The 24474-nt window shown below is 39.8% G+C and overlaps 1 protein-coding gene across 3 annotated transcripts in view; it reads left to right on the top strand.

Annotated features, from left to right (window-relative positions):
* The first annotated feature begins 4291 nt into the window (after window positions 1-4291).
* Gabra4 (gamma-aminobutyric acid type A receptor subunit alpha4) overlaps window positions 4292-24474 on the top strand; it is a 73302-nt gene continuing 53119 nt past the window's right edge. Inside the window, exons 1-6 of one of the 3 annotated variants that reach the window (XM_034509117.3) lie at window positions 4292-4526; window positions 4940-5058; window positions 18596-18663; window positions 19633-19853; window positions 20006-20088; window positions 22587-22730. In XM_034509117.3, coding sequence (XP_034365008.1) covers window positions 4441-4526; window positions 4940-5058; window positions 18596-18663; window positions 19633-19853; window positions 20006-20088; window positions 22587-22730 — 721 coding nt within the window. In that variant the 5' untranslated portion in view covers window positions 4292-4440. The remainder of the gene's footprint in view (window positions 4527-4939; window positions 5059-18595; window positions 18664-19632; window positions 19854-20005; window positions 20089-22586; window positions 22731-24474) is intronic. The other 2 variants (XM_034509119.2, XM_034509118.2) reach the window with 2 other exon arrangements.

Below are 24474 nucleotides of genomic sequence, written 5' to 3'. Positions count from 1 at the left end.
GCCATTTGACACTGAGTAATTATATAACTTGATAATTGATTTTTTTGAAACTTGGATATAATCACATGAATGTATTAACACAGTTAAATAATACTCAGAACTCTATAGAAACTTTATAGAATAGTTATACATAAATAATTATGAACTTTTGGAGGTATTTCTGTGGTGGTTTTAATGAGAATTACTCCATGGACTCTAGCATTTGAACAGATGGTTCCCAGTTGGAGGTGATTGGGATATTTAGGAAGAACTAAGTTACTGGAGGTGACTTTAAGAGTCTAAAGACATGCCATTTTCAGTTGTTTTATGAGGATCAAGATGTGAGCTCTGAGCCGGGCAGTGGTGGCGCACGCCTTTAATACCAGCACTTGGGAGGCAGAGGCAGGCGGATTTCTGAGTTCGAGGCCAGCCTGGTCTACAGAGTGAGTTCCAGGACAGTCAGGGCTACACAGAGAAACCCTGTCTCGAAAAACAAAAACAAAAACAAAAACAAAAACAAAAACAAAAACAAAAACAAAAACAAAAGATGTGAGCTCTGAACTTCTGGGTCCAGCTAACATACCTCTGCTTTGCCACTGTAGACTCTAAGGCCCTGGAATTTTGCAAATAAACTCAACCTTCTGTAAATTACCCTGGTCATGTTGTTTTAGAAGGGTAATCAGTAGGACTTCTGTACTCACTGTGAACCCATTTAATTACTCAAATTTTAAGAAAATAATTGTCTGTTATTAACTACTTACAAAGTAGCAGACATTTTGGTGATTCCTCTCTCCAGTTCACTAGTGTCTTAGTCAGGATGTGTATTCCTGCACAAAACATCATGACCAAGAAGCAAGTTGGGGAGGAAAGGGTTTATTCAGCTTACACTTCCTTCCACATTGCTGTTCATCACCAAAGGAAGTCAGGACAGGAACTCACACAGGGTAGAAACTTGGAAGCAGGAGCTGATGCATAAGCCATGGAGGGGTGCTGCTTACTGGCTTGCTTCCCCTGGCTTGCTCAGTTTGCTGTCTTATAGAATCCAGGACTACCAGCCCAGAGATGGCACCACCCACAATGCCCCCCCCCCCCTGATCATCAATTGAGAAAATGCCTTATAGCTGGATTTCATGGAGGCATTTCCTCAAGGGAGGCTCCTTTCTTCGTAAAAACTCCAGCTTGTGTCAAGTTGACACACAGAACCAGACAGTGCAATTGGCCTTTAAAATGTATCCTTCCTTTTCCTTAGAAACCATCAGATTTTCAAATAAATCAAAAGTTTGTATTGGAAATAGAGTATTTCCTACGTTACTGTGGGATTTTAGAGATGATTAAGTACAAAATCAAAGTGTCAGTGACTAATTCAATTATAGATAAATATACAAAGTATTTAATAATTCAAAATCCCTAAGAATGTTGACTTTGTGAATTTCATGAACAGATATATTATTCAGATAAGATGCAAACACTGTCCAAATTTAATTTTTTTTTCAAATAATCATACTAAAACAACTAAGTCTGTGACAAGTATGTGACAAAAATAATTGCTAGGACAATATTAACCACTGATATCTTGAAATGCTTTTGGTTGTAGATTCTGTTAAAATCCCCAGATTAGGGGAAGGTTCTACACTGTGGCTGAGACTCACTCACTATAGAAATCACCAGGGACTGAACTACCATATAATCTAGGAATCCCACAGCTGGCTAATAGCGACTATAGTAATAATACAGTCTGCTGAGAGCATTGTATTTCTTATAAACAATGTATAGAGAATTCACAGGACAATATTTCCATGGCATGTTTTCAAGGATTCCTTGATTGTTTTCCTAAAGGAGAATTAGTAAGGTAGATCTCAATGGGGATGAGATTAGCTGAGATGTCCAACAAAGGGAGCGAGAACCTGTAGAGACCATATCCAGAGGTTAGGCACTGCCCCAGGTTGAGGGATGGGGTCACCCACCTTTCTCAAAAATTTTAACTCAGAATTGCTCCTGTGTACAGGAAATACAGAGACAAAGAGTGGAGCAGAGACTGAAGGAAAGGCCATCCAGAGACTGCCCCACCTGGGGTTCCATTCCAAATGCAGCCACCAAACCCAGTCACTGTTGCTAATGCCAAGAAGTACATGCTGACAGGAGCCTGGTATAGCTGTCTCCTGAGAGGCTCTGCCAGAGCCTTACTGATACAGATGTGCATGCTTGCAGTCAACCATCAGTCTGAGCACTGGGACCCCAGTGGAGGAGTTAGGGCAAAAACTGATGGAGCTGAAGGGATTTGCAACCCCATAGAAAGAACAACAATATCAACCAACCAGACCCCCAGAGCTTCCAGGGACTAAACCACCAACCAAAGAGTACACATGGAGGGACTCTGGCTCCATCTGCATATGTAGCAGAAGATGACCTTATCTGCATCAGTGGGAGGGGAGGCTCTTGGTCCTATGAAAGTTTGATGCCCCAGCATAAGGGCAGTGGGTGAGTGGGTGGGGGAAGCATCCTCACAGAAGCAGGGAGATAGGGGTTGGGATAGAGAGTTTTCAGAGGGGAAACCAGGAAGTGGGATAACATTTGAAATGTAAATAAATAAAATACCCAATAAAAAAATTAAAAGACAGATCTCTGACTAAGGACGTCGCCAATTATTTGTCCAGTCATAGTTACTGATATGCTGTACACCCTGTGTTGTAACAAGAGATAAACACAAGGATGGCAACCAGCCAGCCTGAGACTCCCAATTACAGTCCGTAGGAGAAGAATATCAGAGATGGAACTATGGGGGTCTAGTGAATTCCACAAGACAGCAATTCAAAATGCAGACTCCTATGGGAGCTCACAGCTCTTCACTTTATAGACACTGTGTGCCTTCCTTTCTAAAGAAAAATATTAAGAGATTGAATTAGATAAGGAAATCCCTACAGAACTCTTTTCTGACTTTTCCATGTTAGCATCCCACTAGCCATAAAAATTTGAACAAGTCATTAGTGTTCTAAACAGAATGCAATAGTATGGAAATTACTTATGCCATTGACACATGTCATATGAAAACAGTTCAGTGCATCATATTAAACGAAAAGCACCCCCCCCCCAGGAATTAGTAATTACTGTGTTTTAAAAAGGCCTGTTCCAAGTATTTGTTTTTATTCCATAAAACAAACCCTGCTTAGGGCTCTCAAGTTGTGAAGGAAACCACCTCTCTGCCTCTGTCTCTGTCTGTCTCTCTGTCTGTCTGAATCTCTCTTTCTCTGTCTCCCTGTCTGTCTCTGTCTCTGCCCCTCTGCCTCTGTCTCTCTTCCCCCTCTCCCTCCCTCTCTCTTTTCCTTCCTCATATTCTTTTCCTCCATCCCCCACCCTCTCTCACTTCCTCCCTCCCTCATCTTTCCCTCCATACTTCCAAGCCCCTTAGGTCCCTCTTTCTCTTCTTTTCTCCAGCCAACCCTGCCACCTTTGCCTAATACAGCTGTCAACTTCTGGGATTCAATCAGTTCCAATCTGAAGGGGAAGGGTTTCAAGAGGTTGCAGGTCTGTATGCCCATAGTTCCTGGGTAGAGTTGTAAGGGGCGGAGGTGAGGGGTGGGACATGAGTGTGTTGAGTTGGATAGGGCAAAGAAAGAAAATCTTTAAAACATTCTCCACAGATACCTTGACAGCATTCTCCCTAACTGTCCAACAGTTTGGCAAAAGTCTGCCCAGGTTAGTAGAAAGAATCTCCCCCTTCCTTAGTTGCCAGGCCACCCAGCGTCCTCCCCCCCCCCCCCGTCCCCTCCTCCCACCAGCCCCCAAACGCGAGGTCCCAAAGGCTGTGGTACCCCCCCCCCAAAAAAAAAAAACGGTTCTTGCCTCTTCGTCAATACCTCCCACCGCCACGCCCCGCAATGCCTCTCATCCCGCCCTTTCTCCACCTACATTCTCCGCAGTGGGCACGGGCAAGTCCTCAAACAACCTATGAGAAAGGCGCTTCATTGTTTCCAGCTAAAACCCTCGTGAAGGGAGGGAGACCAGCAGAAAGAAGAGAAGTCAGCCCAGGCTAGTGGCAGGGGACCCACTTGGGGTTGTGGAATCTCTGACCCGGAGCAGGGATCAAGCACCGTGGGTAGCGTCCCCTGAGTTACAGGTTGGAACAAACTTGCCTAGCTTCGCGTGGCAGGAGCTCCCAAGTTCACCGGCGAGCAGCGCTTGCAGGCTCGACAAGGTGCGGAGCTGAGCGCCGGGCTCCAGCTCGCACTGGGCGCGAGCGGCGAGGGAGGGGGCGGGCGCGCAGGTCCCGCCTCCCCTGGCCGCGTGCACACACACGCCCACCGCGGCTAGGCTGGAGGAGCGCGGGCGAGTGTGAGCGCGGGCGAGTGTGAGCGCGAGTGTGCGCACGCCGCGGGAGCCACTCTGCCCTCTCCTCGCACCCTGCACAGGGCATCTCGAGAGGCTGGAAACGTGAACAGGCTTAAAGTATGGCATGTTGCGAAGATGGTTTCTGTCCAGAAGGTACCCGCGATCGCGCTGTGCTCCGGGGTCAGCCTCGCCCTCCTGCGTTTCCTGTGCTTGGCGGCTTGGTGAGTTGGTCGTAGCATACGGGGTGCATGGGGAAGGTGGGCAAGAGTTCAGATCCACAGCACCCCTCTGGCCACTCTTCCTTCCCCGAGTGAACCAGATCTTTCCGTCTTCAGTGCCATATGGGCTGAAGCAAGCTTTCCTTTGACCGAGTAGACTCAGAGACCATTGGGAAGTAGGGTGCAGGAAGCGCGGGTGCTGGGGTACGTGCTGCCTGAGGGTACTTGCAGTCTGGGGGTGCCTGCTGCCCAGGGATGCTCTTTTCCTGACCATCTTGGTTCTCCACCTCCCAACCCCCAACCCTCCTTTAGCTTAAGGCCAGCGACTCTTTCCCTAGAAGGCAACCCTTTTCCACCTGTTCTTAGATCCATTCTTAAAATAGTCTTTTCCACCCCTATTATTTTTGCACTTGCAGTTTAAACGAATCCCCAGGACAGAACTCAAAGGACGAGAAATTGTGCCCGGAAAATTTTACCCGTATCCTGGACAGTTTGCTGGATGGTTATGACAACAGGCTGCGTCCTGGATTTGGGGGTACGGATTGTTTCAAAACATGCAAGTGTGCTCTGTCTGTCCGTCTCTGGTCTGCCTATTTGTGGAAATATCATTAGGTACGCCTCACGTGCAAAAATGAAAACCAGTCATTCTCTCGAGCGCCTCCCCCCTTTCTCTCTTCCTCTCCTCAGTGAGACCTATGACAAGAAGACCGCCTCCACCCGTACTTTCCCATCTCCCCACCCCCTCAGGAGCTTGGCCTCCCCCACACTAATTACCTCTTGAGACCTGACTGCAGGGTGGGGGAGGCTGGGAAGTCAAAAATGAACTCAGAGCTGCTGCCCCGTGGCTGCTTGGCTTCTCTAAGCCTGAGCATAGATTTTCCTTGAATCTGTTCACTTTGCCCAGGTACATTGTTGCTCCAGAAGCAGCTGGCCTCGGGTCTTCTCCTCCCTCCCACGTGTCCCTGTCCCTGCCAAAGGTTCACCCTGTGTTCTACCTAGGACAGGAATCTGGGACACAGATCTGAAGGTAGCTGCTCTGCTGGGGAGCCCTGTCCTTTCCAGCTTTCTTCTCACTTTCTTTGAGGAGCTGGTCTTCGGCCTTTCTTATCGAATGTTTCAGAAGTGATTAGCTTTATTTCTTCCTTCAGCCAGTACCTGTGGAGTGCATAGTAGAGCGACATCCACAGCACACATTTGTTCTTATACCATATTTCCTTTGCATATTCAACGGCTATCTATATGGCAAGCTTGCTGCCAGGCGCTGGGTACATTCAAACCAGAAAGAACTCATCCTCAGTCCAGCCTAGCAATCCAGTTAGCAGTCAGTTCATCAGGGAGACCTGACTGGATAAGACCCTGCTCGGCTTGGTTCACTCTTCTGAATGCAAAGTCCTGCTCTTTCTTCTGTAAATGAGTTACACCAGAGGACCTCAGACTTAACTGATAGGGATGGTAACAGTGACAACCGTTATTAGCGTGTTTGTTTAATTAACTTCAACTAGATTGGCATTTTGTATACATTACTCTTAACTCGCAGGGCAACTCCAAGAAAAAGCGGTTGCTGTCCCCATTTGACAGGTTTGGAAAGTTAGGTTGGTTCAACTTGAATTTATGGACTTGAGCCCCCCCTGGGTGGCAAAGCTACTAGATTGACTTGAAGTCCTACATTGGATGGTGTGATGAGTAAAAGGTGAACTTAAAGCATGGGGGCAGGGCTCTCGGCCTCCAGCTGAGTCCGTGGAGGAGGGAGAGAGTGGAAGAACAGATAAGATATGATCCTGGAGTGGGGAACACAGGGGATATGAGAAGGAATGTGGACGGAGAGAGAAAGAGTCGTGGAGTAAAGTAGACTTGGATAGACTGGGGTGAGGACAAGACAGAGGAGGACACAGAGAGGTTTCCCACAGGGCACATAGCACACTCATAAGAGGCTGAGATCTGGTCTCCAGGATTCCAATCCATTTCTTTTGGGGGGGATGGGCAGGGGTGCAAAACTCTATAAAGTAGGGAGGTGATTCCTTTAGTGTCTGTGCATCGCCACTGATGAAGATGGATGGGGAAAATGGAAGTTCCTCCCGCCCTTGTTCCCCGTTGTTTCTCCAGGTATAGGTTGCCTACACTGCCTTTGCTTTCATGCAAAGCTGAAGAGAGACTTCATTAGAGAAGTGAATCATTTGTCAAAGTGTGAGCTCTCATAAGTGACTAGGAAATTATCATTTTAGATCAAAAATAGTTTTGTGGAGAATGTTCTAGATCATGTGATACCGCTTGAATCCGTAGAATGTCAATAAAAGAGGCTTTCTCTTCCCAGAAGGGCTTTTAAACTCACATTTTAAATACAAAAGCAAGGAAAATATAACTCATATGTACCTTAAATATTCATAAACGAAAGCACAATTTATAGCTGGTTCTATATGACTTTATTAGTAAGTGTTGAAAGTAAAAATATGTTCTCTTGGCCGGAAGACAACTTATTTTAAAAAAGGAGAAAGGAATCTGCTGTGCAGAAGCATTTTACCATGTACTGTCTCCCATAACACTGGGTAGACCCTAATATGACTGTTAGATTCTGGTCACCTCTAATGAGGCTAAGTGTCTCAAGGCCATTATCAGTCATCTTACTTGACATTGCTGAGTGATCTGCTTTATTCAGCTGGCCATCGCTATAAACCGTCATGGGGGCAGCATTGCAGTTATCCTACTTTGAGTGTTAGCAGATAATTAATTACTAACAAGTTACCATAAAAACACAGTCCAAGGGATGTTTTTCACTCTGATCATAGATATCTGTGGTTAGATGATTGGCTTTTCAGAAATGGGCCACTCTTTTTTAAGCACATAGTCTTCCCCATGTGACAGGAGGATGACAACTATCACCTGCAGGACATGGATTATCTGTTTACATTGTAGTTCTATTGTGAACTATTGAAAATAAAAGGAAACATTACCCTTACCAGGTAAATTTATATGCCACAACTTGCGTCCCTTCCATGGCTTGACATTTTATACTTTGCGGAAAGTTTGGCATTTAAAAATAAGATGAAAACCATTCAGATTTTGACCACGGCACACTATAAATATGGATTGGCTTCCTGCTTCCTTTAATCCCATTTCTGCTCTTTGTGGGACATTTACCTTTTATCTGTTTATACAACTTAGCCGGGTTCAATTTTAAATAAAGCTAAAAGTAAAGATGTGAATTGCGACGGGATGGTTTGTGACTACACAGTCGGCCAGGCAGAGGTTGGAATAGATTTGGAAACCAAATTATGTATTTTTAACTCAGCAGCACAGCTTGCCGTGGGGAGATAAAGGGAGCTGGAATGGTTCTCTTCTCTCCATCCCTCCAGGAGTCCTCTCTCTCATCTTCTCATTCTACTGTTTGGGTAGGGGGGCGAGGGGAAAGGTGAGCAGAGCAGGCCAGTAGAGAGAAGCTGGAATGGACTTCTGAAGGGCAGAAGTCTTTCAGTTTCTGATGAGTCAGTTCCTATCATGCTGATGTAGCTTGTTCCTGCTTAGAAGTGGCACCCACATGGACTTTGTCACAGAGGAACTAGAAAGTCGTTCTTTCTGTCTCTTGTTCACTTTGAACACAGTTGTATGGCTTCATAGAACTAAGCAGCTGACCACAGGATGATAGTTTAGGAATCCTGCCTTTCCCTATTTTCTCCTTATCTAAGGCACTCATGCACTCTTGGGGACATATAGTCTCAAACAATCAATATGATAAATATAGGTGGTTGCTTTAGATCCTCTTCCATAACCTTTCTGATATGGAAACCGAAGACTTCCATTAATTTCACAAGGTTGCTCATTAGTGTAGTAGCACTTCATATTACTGGAAGGCATCATGGTCTTAAATAATAAGACTGTTTCAGAAACACAGAGACGCTCAAGGCAAGCATTATCTCTCTGCTAGAGAAGAGGCTGAAAGAATTCCTTTAGAATTGTCCACAATAGCTGAGACTAATAATTGACAGTCACAGCTCACACCACATCTTCTAATCTTTAGTCAAGACAGCTGATGGATATGTCCATTCTTGAGGCATCCTCACAGGTACTATGTATCAAGAGTCAGTTGTCCTGAACGTAACTCTTATTACTTGGTTAAGGATAAATAAGCAGTTATACCATCCTAAAGAGAAAATAATAGTATTTAAAATGGAGGATAAAACATGGAAACTTGCATTCATTTGGATGAAGTTGGTTTATGTCTCTGACACAGACCTAATTGTTCTTATGAAGTTTTCAGATGATCTGTGTCTCCATCTGAAAGTTCCTGTGTCATGTGCTAGCTTTATTAATTGACTGTCAAACCATGATTAATAATCATACATCAAATGAATATTTTAAGTAGAGGAACAGAAAGAGAAAGTGACATTCCCAGAGTCACTGATTGACTCATTTGTTATACCAGTGTGAAGATACAGTGTTATGTAGAAGGAGTAATATGGAGGTGTTAAGACAGTATTTGGAATCAAAACTGTCTATCATGGACTTTACCTCTAAGCAATAGAAAGAGATAAAAGTAGCAAAGATCAAACGAGTAAATGATAATATGGCTGAACAATTTAGTAGCATCAAAACAGAAAGTAAGAAAGGAATCTGGTCCACAAAAAAAAATGATAGCCAAGCAAATCTTTCAAGTTAATAGCAAAGGGTACCAGGAAGGAAAGAGAAAAGTTATTGTTGGACAAGTAAACAGCCAACAAAGCCAAACGAACTCAACAAGCGGACAAACACAAGAAATAAAATATTAATAAATAGGCAATAAATTGGTGTGATTATGAGAATCAAAGGTATTTGGTGCCCTTCTTGTTATAAAGTAGTGCCAGGATTATAATCGTAAGCAGAAGCCAGGTCATAAAAGATCTGTGGGGGATTCTCTAAAGTGTTCTGGATGATTCTCTTGGTAAGCTTGGGAGGCACTGGATTTCATTACGTAAGGCATTAACTTACTGTGAAAGGACCCATCTATGTGATAAGTAAAGCAAGGTTTAAAAGCAGAGGAAACCACATGGCGCATGGTGCAGCTTTTGTGTTTCAGGGTTGTACTGTTATCGTTGTTGTTGGTCCTCTTCATTATATAAATGGTCATATGAAATGACACAGCTGTAGGAAGGGTGGACATAAATGGACAAAGATGAGATATTTTGGGGATTTTGATTCAACAAAATGATGTTATATTTAATATGAATGATCAAGGGAAGTAAAATTAGCCCCGTGATTTCTATTCTGAGAAACTGAACAAGTGTGGTGTTTAAAGTTATAGGGGAGTGTCCAAGTTTCCTCCCAAGCTCACTTGCTAGTAAAAGAGACAGGAAATTAAAACACAAAACAAGTGAACTATGGAGTGTGCTGTGTGCCTGGTGTCAGTGAACGTACAGCACAGGGGTGGGGGTGGTTTTAGTTCCACAGTTAGGGAGGCTTTGTTGATAAAGTCTTACCTGAACAGTGATCACAGAGACATGAGAAGAGGAGGCACATTTGGCGTGAGGTGTTCTGGTGAGCAAGAGCTCAAGGGGCAATTCTGCGAAGCCTGGAAGTCAGGGCTGGTGCAGTGCAGATGGAAGTGCTGAGGAAGAAAGGGCCATACCAAAGAAGAGGTTCTGCAAAGCTCTGTAGGCAGACATGTAGACTTTGCTTTTATTCTTAGTCATGCTGGATATGATTGGGGGGTGGATCAAATTAGGGGCACATCCTGAATTGGAGACTTTTGAAAAGGCTCATTAGGGATATTATGTTAAGAACAGAAAGAAGCAGGAATGGTTGGGAATTTTTCACACTCACTCAGGCATGAGATGATTAACACTTCGACAAAGCAAGTGACAGAGTGATCTGTTGGTTTCTAAGACTTGGTGGTCTTTTGCCTATATTTTCTCTTTTATAATGCAGGGTTTGTAAGAAATGAAAGAAATGAGACTGAGTAAAGTTTTGGCTTAAATATCTAAAGGAATACCATTGTCAGCATGATGGTAGAAGCCCTTTAGAGGGGTGGATGAATGATTTGCACATGCATACAACAAGTACCAAAGAGAGTGTCTTGCAACTGAAGAGAAATATGTATGTGCACACACATGGTATCTGATGTCTTAAGACCAAAGAGGTGGAAGAGATTAAAGATGAGACAGAAATGCACAAACACTTATCTTTGAGTTCTGATGGCTCCAATGTTAACAGGCATGGGACTAGAAGGAAGTTTGAGCAGAAGTATTCTATGGTGTGCTAGCAGGAAAATAAGGGCTTGTGTGATTTAGGAAAGATGATAGTTGCCAACAGACAGATCAAGAGAGACATGACTTAGACTGACCACTAGATTTAGCAATGTATAGAGGGTAGATGACTTTGATAAAGTCAGTTTTGACGAATGGTGGGCATGGGTGTAGTGTGTGTGTGTGTGTGTTTGTGTAAGACAGACAGAGAGAGAGAGAGAGAGAGAGAGAGAGAGAGAGAGAGAGAGAGAGAGAGAGAAATATTTTTTATTAGATATTTTATTTACACTTCAGATGCCATCCCCTATCCCCATTCCCCCCCACCCCCCTTAGGAAACCCCTATCCCATGCCCCCTTTTCCTTTTTGCATTTATACATTTTTTTAAAATAATGTTAATCATAGGCTTTATAAGTTTGGAATTGTTCAATCAGAGGTGTAACCCACTGACCAACTTAGATATAACAACTATCTTTGACTGGTGGAGATACATGCATATCTGCCTCCTTGTCTCCCCCCTCTTTCTCTCTTTCATCACCTAGTTTCTCCTCTCCTTCTTCTTCTCCTCTTCTTACTCCTTTTCTTCCGAGAGAGAGAAATATTACTTGAGGGTATATACGTTTGTACTAATGAATAGAGAAATTGTGTAGATAGAATCAAATGACCATTTTTTGAAATAATTTTTTACAGTTATTTTTGACAAAAGATATACTCACTGATTGTCACTTTGAGGGTGTAGGCTAAATACAGAATACAAGATATTAGTGTGTTTTATGAACTAAAACTTTGTTTTTTAAATGGGAGACAAATCATAGCTTTTAAAGTTGGTGAGAACAGTGGAATTGCTAGGGGAAAACTCATGGTTCTGACGAAAATTTCAATGAATCAGAGTACAGCAGAGGAGGGAGGGGACAGGAAGGAAGATTTGGGGCAGTTTGTACTGAATTTTTCCCCCAGAAATATAAATGTGGGAAGGATATTTTTAAGTAAATAGAAATGAATATTTGGAATTGTCTTTGGGTTTTACAGCTGTGAACAGACACCATGACCAAGGCAACTCTTACAAGAACAACATTTAGTTGGGGCTGGCTTACAGGTTTAGAGGTTCAGTTTATTCTCATCAAGGTGGGAGCATGGCAGTGTCCAAGCAGGCATAGTTCAGGAGAGCTGAGAGTTCTACATCTTCATCTGAAGGGCTACAAGGAGAATACTGACTTCCAGGCAGCTAGGATGTGGGTCTTGAAGCCCACACCACAGTGACACACCTACTCCAAAAGGCCTACACCGCCTAATAGTGCCACTCCCTGGGCCGAGCATATACAAACCATCACAATTGAAAGTAAGTATTTTTTAAGATTAAAAATATCAATTGTTTGTGTACTATTGGTAATGAAAGATGCTTTCTGGAATGGAAAGCAGGGGCATGTGGAAGAAAGGACACGTTACCCAAGTTTATAAGAAAACAAACATACTAGTGCTATCACATATACATTTTTCTTTGAAATAAGGATGTAGTAATACATTTAGTATGTCCTGAAACAAACTGTGTCAAATATAGATAATAGGATATTAAGAAATTGTTGTGGTTCTAGGTAAAGCTTCAGCGGGTCTTCAGATTTTATATAAAAACATTTTAGCTTACATTTGCGTATCCTTAAATATTGTTACCTTCTGTTCTAGGCCCTTTTGAATGTGTTTATAGATGTCTTAGGTACACATGATGATGTTTGTTTAATAATACATTTCCACTATAACCTAAACTTTCTTTTCATCCCTCCATTCATTTATTCATTAAAACAAAGTCACCATACTCACTGAACAGCATCCAGCCTAAAGAGCAGAGCCTAATATCAACTTGTAGTTTGCTACTCGTTTCTTCAATCCTATCCTTATATCTATCCTCTTCCCTTCTCTATTGTCCCATTGCTCTATTCCAAGCCTTTCTCTAATGGGCATTTTACATTATCCTCATCTTTACAGTATATTTAAAGCATGTAGCTGCCTTTAATTTGCTATATATAAACGTTTGCCATGCTTTAGACTTAATGATGCATCGCCAAGCTTCATTCTTTTTGTTGCCTAGTGCTATTGATCCTTCCTCTGCTTGTTATGTGATGTTCGCGTTGCATAAGAACTGGCTTACTTGTCTGCTCTGTTGGCAGTGGGTCCTTTGCTTGTTTCCCAGATTGTATTGCTGTGAATATTCTGGCCCAAATTTCCTGCTGTAAATGTGCAAGAGTTTCTTTTGCGTATATATCAAGGAGTGGTTTATTCTGGCTCTTAGTGTAAGTGGGGGTTTCAACTTGAAGATATAATGCCAAACTGTTTCTCCATGGTGAGTTTACAAAATTAAACTCCCCTTTACAATGAACAGAAATGAACAGAAATTCTGGATCCACGTATACTTTAGCGCTGGGAGACAGAGAGAAAGAGACAGAGAGAGAGAGAGAGAGAGAGAGAGAGAGAGAGAGAGAGAGAGAGAGAGAGAGAGAGAGATTGAAATGGCATCTTATTTCGAGATAATTTTAATATTTATTCTTTTCATCATGTTCAAATATCAACGAACATCATTTAAAATCTTATTGTCTACAGGAATTTCTATTTTTTAAATTTTATTTTCATGGTTTATTCATACAGCTTCAAGTCTTTTGCCTTCATTATTGAAAACTTTTACTGCTTGTAAAGTAAATGGATATTGTTAGAAGGGTCATAAACTGTAGAAGGCACCACTTTTTAATGTCTTCTAAGCCAAGGAAGCTTCTAAAACTCTGAGCTATTTCCTATTTTGTTGATAAAATCAATGGATATCTTTTGTCTTTGTTTACTCTCCAGTAACTATAATATTTCTCTATCTTGTTAATGTCAAGCAAAATTGGAAATATCTTTACAATCTTCCTGAAAAGTATGTGTTGTTGCTGTTGTTTTCTGCCTAAGTTCTTGCAGTTTCCTTAGTTTTGGATACCACTTGAACTTTGTAAGATGTTGGTGCATTTGTTATGTGGGTGGCTGGAAAGCAAGTTGTTTCCTCAGGGGCGTAGCTATGGAGATAATGTGGAGAACTAGGACTGACACATACATCAGTGAGACACGTTTTTATTTTATGTTGTGACAGCAAATTGTACATCACTATTGGAAATGAAATTAAGAATTGATGGCCTTAACTAGGTCTTTGAGTGTTGAGTAAGAGTTGGAGAATGTTTGGTACTTTCTTAATTGCTTTCCCAGCCACATAATTAGATAGGACCATTTTCCTGAATTTAATATTAACAGTCTTGTCTGTTTGACACTTGATGAAGATCACTCTCTTTGCCTAACAGACTCTCAGGGTCAAAGTATCACCTCACAGAAAGATTTAAAAAATATTTTATAACATCTCTGGTATCAATGAAATAGAAATTTTGTGGGGGGGAGGTGCCTTTGATGCTCCCCTAATGCATTTACAATTATGGGAATTAATCTTCCTGATTTCAGATTGTCTAGTTTCTATGCAATTATGCACTTTGCAAGGCCGATTTGAGTATCTTAACCAGTAGTATTAGAGGAAGCATCTCGAAGAATTTTTCTTAATTGCATAGCTACCATTGTTAGTTGACAACTGATTTACCAGAGTCCTATTGCATTTCAGGTGGCAAATTAATTCTATGGGAGAATACAAATATAAACCAGACGGTTTCTGCTTTAATTGGGAAATGTTTTTTAACTTAACTCATGCAGCATCTACGTCTTAACATTTTTCCCCCTTTGGAAGCACTGTAAAATTATCACTGTTGATATTATTAAAACAAGCAAAGGATTGTTCAGCACTTCATTTCTACACAGTTTGGGACTTGAGAGGGACTGAGATTTCATCTGCACTGTTAATGTTCAAAAGGCAGATGCAAAAAGTCTGAAGGAAAACACAAGAGGGTCTCAAGAAGATATTTGAGAAGCTTTTGTTGAAGAAAGGGAATGTACATATAGCTAGAGTCTCGATCAAGATAGTACCATAATGTTCCATGTATAGTTAAATGACAAGTAATTAATTATTTTATGACATAATAGAATATAGTAAAGCTAGACTACACGTTCAAGGAAAAGGAAGAAGAAGAATTAGAATTCTGTGTTAGCCTCTGTAAACCTAGTTTCTAAATCTATACAGTTCTCATAGTAAGGATGGTGGGGATAACCCACTTTTGGGAGGTAAATAAGGATTAAAATATCATATAAAAGGAGTCCAGCATTTTGTCTGACATAAAAATAGAATTTAAATATATAATTGTTATTTCTTTGCTCATTGTATCTTAGTTCAAAAAAAAAAAAAAAAACACACTCTGTATGCTACTATACATAACACATGCCACTTGCTTTGTCCACGTTCTAACCTTGTTTCTGATGCTGGTCCTGTCACCTGGAGTAGGTTAATGACCTCTTATATGGACCTTTTTATGTTCTTTGCCCCCTGATGATTTATTTTCCATCCAGGAGCCTATGTGGTTATTCTTTAAGAATATAAATAATTCAATCAAGCCTTTGAGGGTCTGTCAGTAGTTATCAGATACTCATCCTTACTGCAGCCTGCATTCATACCAGAGCAAAACTGAATAGCAGACAAAACCCCAGAGACAGAATATAAGGAAAATGCCATCTTATATGCTCATTTTTGCAGGACTACCTTAACAAAATATTGCTGAATAATTAGCTTAAATAGCGGAGATTAATTTCTTCACAAGTCTGAAGGCATCAGCAAGCTTGGTATGTTTGCTTGGAGAAAGCATGTCCTCTGTGTCTATATATGGTCCTCATTTGACGTGTGTCTATGTTCTTGTCTCCTCTTTTTATAAAGCCACCAGTCAATCATATTGGATTAGGTACCATTAGAAAGACCTCTTTTTAGAGCACTGTCTCCAAAAATAGTCATTAGAAGGTAGTGAGAGTTAGGACCTCAACATGTGAATGTGAGGGGAACATAACTTAAGTCCATGGAAGTCTTTTTCATCTCCAGGCCATTTCCTCGCCTTCTGCAAGTCCTATTGCTTATGGTTTAAACAGTAGTCACTGTAGTATGTGTTATAAATGTGTTACTTAAAACATGACAATTTTAAACAAAAATGGGCTCAGGAGTTGGTAGATGCTCCATCTATGGCACCCTGGTTTTATTTCTTTGAGGCTTCAATTTCTTACCAGTGTCCAACTCTGCTTTGTCCCCCTGGTCTCCTTGTTAGTCCTTGAAAACAGTAATACCCTTTTTGCTCGCTATTGTCCCAGCTCTTCCAATAGTTCATGTATATGCTCCAGGACTCATCTGAACTTCAACATTTTGAAGAAGCAGTTCTGAGCACAACACTAAACTTGCTTTCCATGCCTCTGCTTTTCCTACCTGCCTGCACTGCATCCTGAAATAATAGCCCTTGTCATAATCTCGCCTTAGTCTCTGACTCTTTCAGTAGTGTGGTGAATTCTTGAATTCTCGATCCTTGGATGCAGCTGCTGCTCACGCAAAAATGTATTGAGTGGATGTCCTAAAATGTTTCTTTACCGGTCACATGTGTTTAGAATCTCACTCCATCTCAAAGTGCAGCATAATCAAATAAGCAAATGTCAGATACTGTCACGCACAAAACTGAGATTATAATTCTGGAAGTAGAACAGTATTTTGGAACTACTACAAAATTAGTAGAATTTAGGGAGATAAGAATTTATAAATGTACTTCATTATCATGGGATGATTACAGCTACAGGATTAGCATAAGCTCACACAGTTGACAACATGTTAATAAGGAAAAAAATTGTACCTGTTCTTCTGAACACCCCTGCCACACTCACTGTCTTCGCATACCTGTGACATCAGTATTTCATAGGAAACTATTTTAAGTACAGTATAGAAAACAGCTTGAGTGCATGTTTGTCAACAACAGTAAACTGAATAGTGTCTTTAAAAAAACTGCAAATTGTCAGGTCCAACTTTGTTCCTACTATGTCAGCAGATCCAGGGATTTGTCCAACAATCTGCACTTAATCAATGTGTCCAGGTGATTCTCTGATGATGTGTGAGCATGAAGTCTATCCCCGAAATAACTTTCACTTTACTAAAATTGGTGAAGCAGACATTTGTCAGGATTTTGTCAACCTTGTTTGTGTGAGCCAGCCTCCCCAAACGCCTCCCCTCTCCCCATTTTGCAAGGACAGGGTTTTTGCCTTTTGATACCTTTGCCGTTGTTGCTAAGGAAATGACAGTGGTTCTGAGCCAATTTGAGTGAAATTTCAGTCTTCTGTGGTTTAAAAGTTATAAATTACTTCCTGGATTACCCATTTCATGACACATTTGAGTTTAATGAGCCTGTTTATTACCGTTTGTTGTTGTTGACTCTATTTTCTCATTCAAATGGAAGCTTAATTAACTTCTACCCTTTCCAAGGGGGTACACTTTATGTGATGTTGAAATAAAAGCATGTACTATGCTACACTTTTGTTCTCATTATACTTCCAAAAGCTGTGTGTTTCTTAGGATACTTATTCCACAAATAACTTTCTCGTTCTCCCTTTCTGTGGCCTAGTCCTCAGTCTGTAGAGGGAAGAAACAGATTCATTTTTATAAGGCTGACTTCAGACCTAGAGCTTTAAGTGCCATCAATTGCTCTTTGCCCTTTTTTTTTTTTTAACCCCATCGCTCCAGTTTCCCAACCAGTATCCAAATGATATTCTACTTTAACTGCTGATTCTATAATATCTAGTTATCTAGCCAGGCAGCATTATAAACCATCATTTAAGGAAACAGTATTTAGAAGGGAAACAATTTATATATTTTTATTGTTGGTAAAAAGCTGAATTATCTATAATAACTACTGTCACAATTTATAGCTAATATGTTTAATACTCACTAAAATCTTTGCACTGAAGATTGGCCTAAATTTGTACGACTGGAAAAGACCATCAGATTCTGAACTACAAAAATTCCCAGGTTTAAAACATACTTTTAAATTTGTAGAGTGGCAGTATCCTTTTATTTTCTGTGCCAGCAATATTGGCATCCTGACCGTACCTTTCTCTCTGGGCTAAACACTCACATGCATGCTCATGATCAGGATTTATTTAGATAGTGAAGAATCAGTAGCAGCTGAGGGAAAATGATAAGGAATAAGCTTTTGCATGAGTGAGTAGCCACACTCAGCATTCCATTTGATTGCTGTAAAAATTCTGTGAGACAGGTGTGGGTGCTGCGGTGGCGCCATTAAGTAACTTGCTGAAGATCTCGAAGCCAACAGGTGGCATAGCCTGAATGGCTGTAACTGACAGAAGACCTTGTCTCGGATCCCAATCACCAGTGGATGGTGCGCCTATTGTTAAAGGTGACATTAATCATTTTGGAAGTTATGTATGAACATCCTCAACTCCCCAAAGGCACACTGCTTTCAGCTGCCACTTCTCAGCACAGTGTTGCCTCTCTTCACGCCTGCACCCTGCTGTTTCTTCCTCTGAACAGCTCACTTCTTTCTAGAGGCCAATCAGATGATGGACTCTAAAAAAAAAAAAAAAAAAATCACAAAGACTAAAAGCTTTTGTGTGTCTGCACTGCCTGTCATAATAGTGCCCAGGGGTGATGTATCTCTGTAGATTCACGTTCTTGGTAAGTAATTGGATGTCTATTTGCCTGTTAAGCACTGTTTTTCTTTCTCTTTCTTTTTTTCTTTTTGGTTGATTTGGTTGCATTTTAAACTAAATTTTATGCTTTTTTTTCTTTTAGAGATTTATTATCTCACTGGAAAGTCAAAATGCATGTGAAAACATGACATATCATATCTGTATTCACTTTTTAATTATCTAATCCTCCAAGGCTATAATGTTGGTAATTATTTTTTCACACCTGTTTACTTCATACTTAATAGGTCCTGTTACAGAAGTGAAGACTGATATATATGTCACCAGCTTTGGACCCGTTTCTGATGTTGAAATGGTAGGTATCTGAGGTTTGAGGAAAAATAAGACAAAAAAGAAACAATTGATATTTATTATATTGTCAATCATACAAAGCCAGTGCTTGATTAAAGCTAGAGGTCTATAAAGATCAAGATATTCCATCTGCATCTCAAAGCTATAATTTTGAGCATCGACTGAGTTGGAATCTTTCTCTATAAAGAGGTCTTTCTTTGAAAGGTTTACACAGCCAGGCCATCTATGGAAACTACCGAGGAGACAATGAGAGATCACCAGTAGTTTAGAATTTATTGTATGCACAATAGTATACTTCTAACTGTTCTGTTATCTTCCTCATTGGCCCAGTTTCTCGCTTTCCACTCTCTGCTTCTATTCCTCCCTCTCTTGTCTAAAGAGGTCAAAAGGGCCAGTGACGGTCAGGAAGTCTTCATCCCTTCAGCCGTGCTTACATTGAATCTACTTAGTAAGTAATGACGAATCTACATTGTAGTTTTTCTTAAAGTTAGGACTCCTAATGGCTTGAAGCCCTGGGTTCTTTGGATAATTTTTAAAATACTCCTGAAAACAAAATTTATCTTTTTTTTAAAAATTGGCTTCATCTTAAAGAAATACCTGTAATTTTGTGATCAATTATGTAATGGGACTCGTTACGTGTTAAGTGATTTTCCTCTCTGATATAAAGTAATGCACAGCCATAATTACCTGGCATTGCCTGTTCGGATTTAATTGCAGTAATTAGTCCTCGGTGACTAAAATGTATGATGATTTACTTCTTACTAATGCTGAGGCTAAAGGGATCAAGATGTATGTTACAGAGTATAGTTGCTGAGAATCCATTCTTTTAACTTAAGATCGTCTCTGTTTCTGGTAGCTTCTCCTGGTATAGTCTTTTATGATAGGGCCAGGCTAGAGACTAGCATCTCCTTTTTTGCATATAAGCATATGTAGTCACCTGTGACTTGACTGTGTCAAAAACTAATTTCCGTAGGAATACACAATGGATGTCTTCTTCAGACAGACATGGATTGACAAAAGACTAAAATATGATGGTCCCATTGAAATCTTGAGATTGAACAATATGATGGTCACCAAAGTTTGGACCCCTGATACTTTCTTCAGAAATGGAAAGAAATCTGTCTCACATAACATGACAGCTCCAAATAAGCTTTTTAGAATTATGAGAAATGGCACTATTTTATACACAATGAGGTAATAGATTTTTTTTTTAATTCTTCACTCCTAATTCTCCCTTCCTGTATCTTATCTTCCCTTCCTTCTTGCTTTCTATCTCTTCATTTCAGCAATATAATATTAGTTTTAAAAAAGGGTTGATTTTACTTCTTTGCATTTTTCCATAATAGACTCACCATAAGTGCGGAGTGTCCCATGAGACTGGTGGATTTTCCTATGGATGGTCATGCCTGCCCTTTGAAATTTGGGAGTTGTAAGTTATAGTTAAAGTGTTTGAATGTCTCATAATAGCCTTATATTTATATGTGTGTTCTATTTTAATTATCCAGTATTTAAGTCCCTCTCTGTGAGAAAAGTTGAGCGGTGTTTGAGTTTTGGGAAACTAACAATGTTTTAAATATAAAGTAATATAACAAACGAAGTTGTTTGTTTTTTAACAGGTGGCCATGGAAAACTGGTTATAACTAATAAGTCTGTGGACATGTTTGAAAGTAGATTCAGGGACAGTTTGTCAGAGGTATATAGCACAGGAACTTCACTGTGAAGAAGTATGATTTAATAGTGTCAGCATCAAATAGAACCATTTAAAGAAAGCTTAAGAAAGGGTGAAAAAGTTTTATACTTTCCTGAAATAACCTGAGTTAAATTTCCTAGGTAGCCCTGTTAGTGACTCAGTAACTGAGCTAAGACAAATCTCTAGTTGAGGTGGAGTGTGAGAAAAAATCAGTGCCTGATATACCCTTGACTAAGTTAAGGAGTGTGATTCCATCTCGAAGCTGAAGCTGGGGAAGGTTTTGAAAGATTTTGTAGAGTGATAGTGGCCTCATTGACAGATTTATCTGGGAAGAATAGAGGACAGGAGAGCTGGTGCCTGCTGTTGTCATGGAATCAAAGATGGCAGTTGGTTAGGCACAAGAGCAGCAAATGTGGAATAGATGTGTTTAGTAGAGATGAAGGCACGGGGAGGGGGGGACATGAGTGGGTGGTAAAGGATAGGCGGCTCCTTTCCTCAAGCTCCTTTCTCTGAGATGGCAACAAACTGTGATTGCTCTTGTAAGGTCTGCTTCCAACGTTCGATTCAATCAGAACCTACCAAAAATAGATGCCAGCTTTTACTATTGCTCCAGAGTCTTCGTTTCACTGATTGTGAAACCAGTGCCTGCTGTTCTCATTGCTCATTGCTTGACTTAATGAGAATCGGCAGTCACCACTCTTTTTATAACCCTAGTAATCACAATGCTCAGTGGTCTAACGTGAGGCTAGAGAAAGCCATTTGCTCTCTGACCAGTGATTTAATGAGAAGATAGAAACAGAAAAAATATGTAGAGAGAGAGAGAGGGTGATTTTCCTAGGGCCAGAATTAAAATTTCATTTTTACTATAATAATTTGAATTTTACAAAAGATCATTGCTATCTGAGAAAGTCTCCTCCCCAAACCTCTCTAGCTCTGATCTGAAGCATACTCTTCCACTGACTATAGGGAAGCTGCTGCTCTCTCAGGCTTTGTATATGATTAAGGAACCACACTTTGGAAAGAGTTTTGGTTTTTTAGACTAAGAATTTAAAAGAGAGGTATGCCATACCAGTAAGTGATTTTTTTTTTCTGAGTAAGTTAATTCTTAATTATTTTTTCGAAAAAGAAAATCACTATTAAATTAAGCTTAAAATAAAAGGAATATGAAAGATAATAAAAGAAAAAGATTTTTCTGTCAAAATAGAGCATTTGATAGATGATCCCCAATGCAAAAATATATTGTCTGAAAGAGTTTAAATCTATAAAACTGTGAATACACTTTTAAAGATAATTGCTGATATGGTGCTGTATACTGCTGGATGATTACTCAAGGCTCATAGTTTGCTTTTCAAGGTCATTTGTAAGGAAAATCTTTCTGGGTATGGATTCCTTTTGTAGGATTAAACAAGTTCACCAAGGACCTCCTGTGTTCCAGCCATTTTAGGGATGTTTGTAGGGGAGGATGACACATAATTCATTCTGGCTCTTTTGAACTTATTTGTGCATGAACCGAGCTATCTGTTCTGGGTAGAGTGGTATACAAGCAGCTGGTCTCCATTTGCTCTGAACAAGGAAACACAGAAAATGTACTTGAATTGCCACTGGGGAGGGTTCTTTGAAGATAGAAGGGAAAGTGCCTTAATTGTAGGATTCAAATGGTACTGGAAATGGTTGTGTAACTCTGTACCCTGGAGAGCTTTGCAGCCAGCATAGTCTGAACTCTGCAGAATGGTTCCCAAATGGCCTGAGCACTGGCCAGAAGCAGAGTCTAGAAGAGGTGACCCCTGGAGAGTTTGTTTTGGTTTTCTTTGTATTACTGGAGGCAGCATCATGGTCCATTTCTAGAAGACAGAACAGCATGGGATGAAAGAAATCAGGTTTTATTAAGGACAGATAGACAGAAATTGAAAGAAGTGAGTCTGGCTGCAGTTTAGGAGGTTTGCTCTATCTGCTTTTCAAGCTATCTGCCTTCTTGGAATAAAAACACGACCATGTGCATCAGTACAAATGTAGCTTTATAGCTGTTTTAGTTTTAGTCACCTCATTTGACATAAAAACAATAAAACCTGTAATTTGTTTCATAATTGCAGTTTCCTAAATTATAAAAATGTTTGAAAAATTCACGATGAGTATTTTTCCATTTTTTTTTAATTGTTTGACCATTTGTCACATGGTTGATTTTTATTATTGACAAAGGAGGAGTCCTGACTGTAAGCACACTCTTTGCTCTTATTTAGACGCATATCCCAAGAGTGAGATGATCTACACATGGACCAAAGGCCCTGAGAAGTCAGTGGAAGTACCAAAGGAGTCTTCTAGCTTAGTTCAATATGACCTAATTGGTCAGACTGTTTCAAGTGAGACTATCAAATCTATTACAGGTGAGACCACATGCACATACTTGTGTGTGTATGTGTGTGTGTGTGTATGTACTTTTGTTCATATGTGTGTGTGTGTGTGTGCATGTAGATATGTGTATGGTGATATATTTGTATGGCAAGGACTTTACCAAGTGAGCTATCTCCCTAGCTCTTTCCTTGTGAGATTCTTAATGGCAAAAGTCAATGTGTTACTTGGAATCAGCAATGGAGTTTTATACTATCGCTTTCATTGAAATATTCAGTGTTTTCAGGGGACATTTCTTCCAGAAATAGAGCTGATATATTTATAATCTTACTTCAGTTTAGAATAAACTCTGAGTTGGTGACACAGGAGGAATGAATAGATTTTTCTTTCTTAAAAAACAAAAGCCAATAATTAATATATTAAAATTAGTTTCAACAAAATGTGAGCAAAAATCTGGCTCTGATTTGGTGATGCTTTTCAAAAGATGTTTAATATTGCCCAATTTTATGGTGTCATTTCCACTTAAAGTGAAAGCAAAACCAAAAGCATACTTACAAAGTATATGTTTAGAATGCACATTGAAATCGTCCAACAAGTGGGTGGGAGGTGATACTGATGATTTTCCAATTTTGAAATATAAATAGAAAGAACCTTAAGATTTAGCTTCTCATTTAATAATAAAATTGGCTACTTACATTTTGTTCCAAACCACCCATGGAAATGGTACTGTTGCCGTCTCAATTTTCTTAATGGGAAGTATATAAATAGAATGCATTTAAGTACATTAATAAATATAAATATATTTTCTTATCATACTGCTATTCAATATCAAAGCCCAAAACTTTCTATGTTCTGTAAGCTTTTTAAAAAGACCTTGGATGTCATTGTATCAGTAAAACAAACAAAAGCCAGGCATTGGTGGCGCCCGCCTGCCTTTAATCCCAGCCCTTGGGAGGCAGAGGCAGGTGGATTTCTGAGTTCGAGATCAGCCTAATCTACAGAGTGAGTTCCAGGGCAGTCATGACTACACAGAGAAACCCTGTCTCGAAAAACAAACAAACAAACAAACAAACAAACAAAAACCCACCAAAACCAAACCAAACAAACAAAAGTAGAGTAGTTATGGTAAGATTTTGAACAATGGTGTAAAATGAAGGTTTGTTTGTTTTAAAAAATATTTTTACAAAATGCTGATGTGAAGGGGGTGTTTCTAAAAGATCAAGTTCCTGGAAGCAGAGTGCTATGATAGTTTCCAGATCTTGGCAGATAAAGGGAAGTAAGAATTAGTGGGAAAAGAGCTCACAATTATAGCCATGCAAAATAAATAATCCTGGGGAGTTACTGACTACCTAGTACATATTGTTGGTAATTTGTAAAGAAGACAGATGTTCAATGTTTCTATCTCAAAAACACAGTAAGCAAGATGCTGAGAAAATTAGAAGCAAGTGACAAGAAATAAGGAGATTTTAATTCTTTTTTATTTTAATCCTAATTTTAAAATATAGTTTATTCTTGTTATCAAACTAAAGCAATTTAAGTGTATACCTTGAAAAGAATTAATAATTTTTTTAGTGTTTACTTTATTTTTTGGATATTTTATTTACATTTCAGATGCCATAAAACTCCAAGCTAATATTAAATGATCATGCTTTGTATATTAGAGTTCATTAACTTCTTTGATAATAGTAGAACAAATTTCTGGGGACATTCACATTTTTGTTCAAAATTCAGGAAATCAAAGGCCATATAAAAATTATAAATAGAATATTAAACAGATAC

The sequence above is a fragment of the Arvicanthis niloticus genome, chromosome 7, assembly GCF_011762505.2.
Source record: "Arvicanthis niloticus isolate mArvNil1 chromosome 7, mArvNil1.pat.X, whole genome shotgun sequence".
Lineage (NCBI taxonomy): Eukaryota > Metazoa > Chordata > Mammalia > Rodentia > Muridae > Arvicanthis > Arvicanthis niloticus.
Note: the sequence above shows the minus strand (reverse complement) of the source record. Positions and strands in the feature narration are given on the sequence as shown.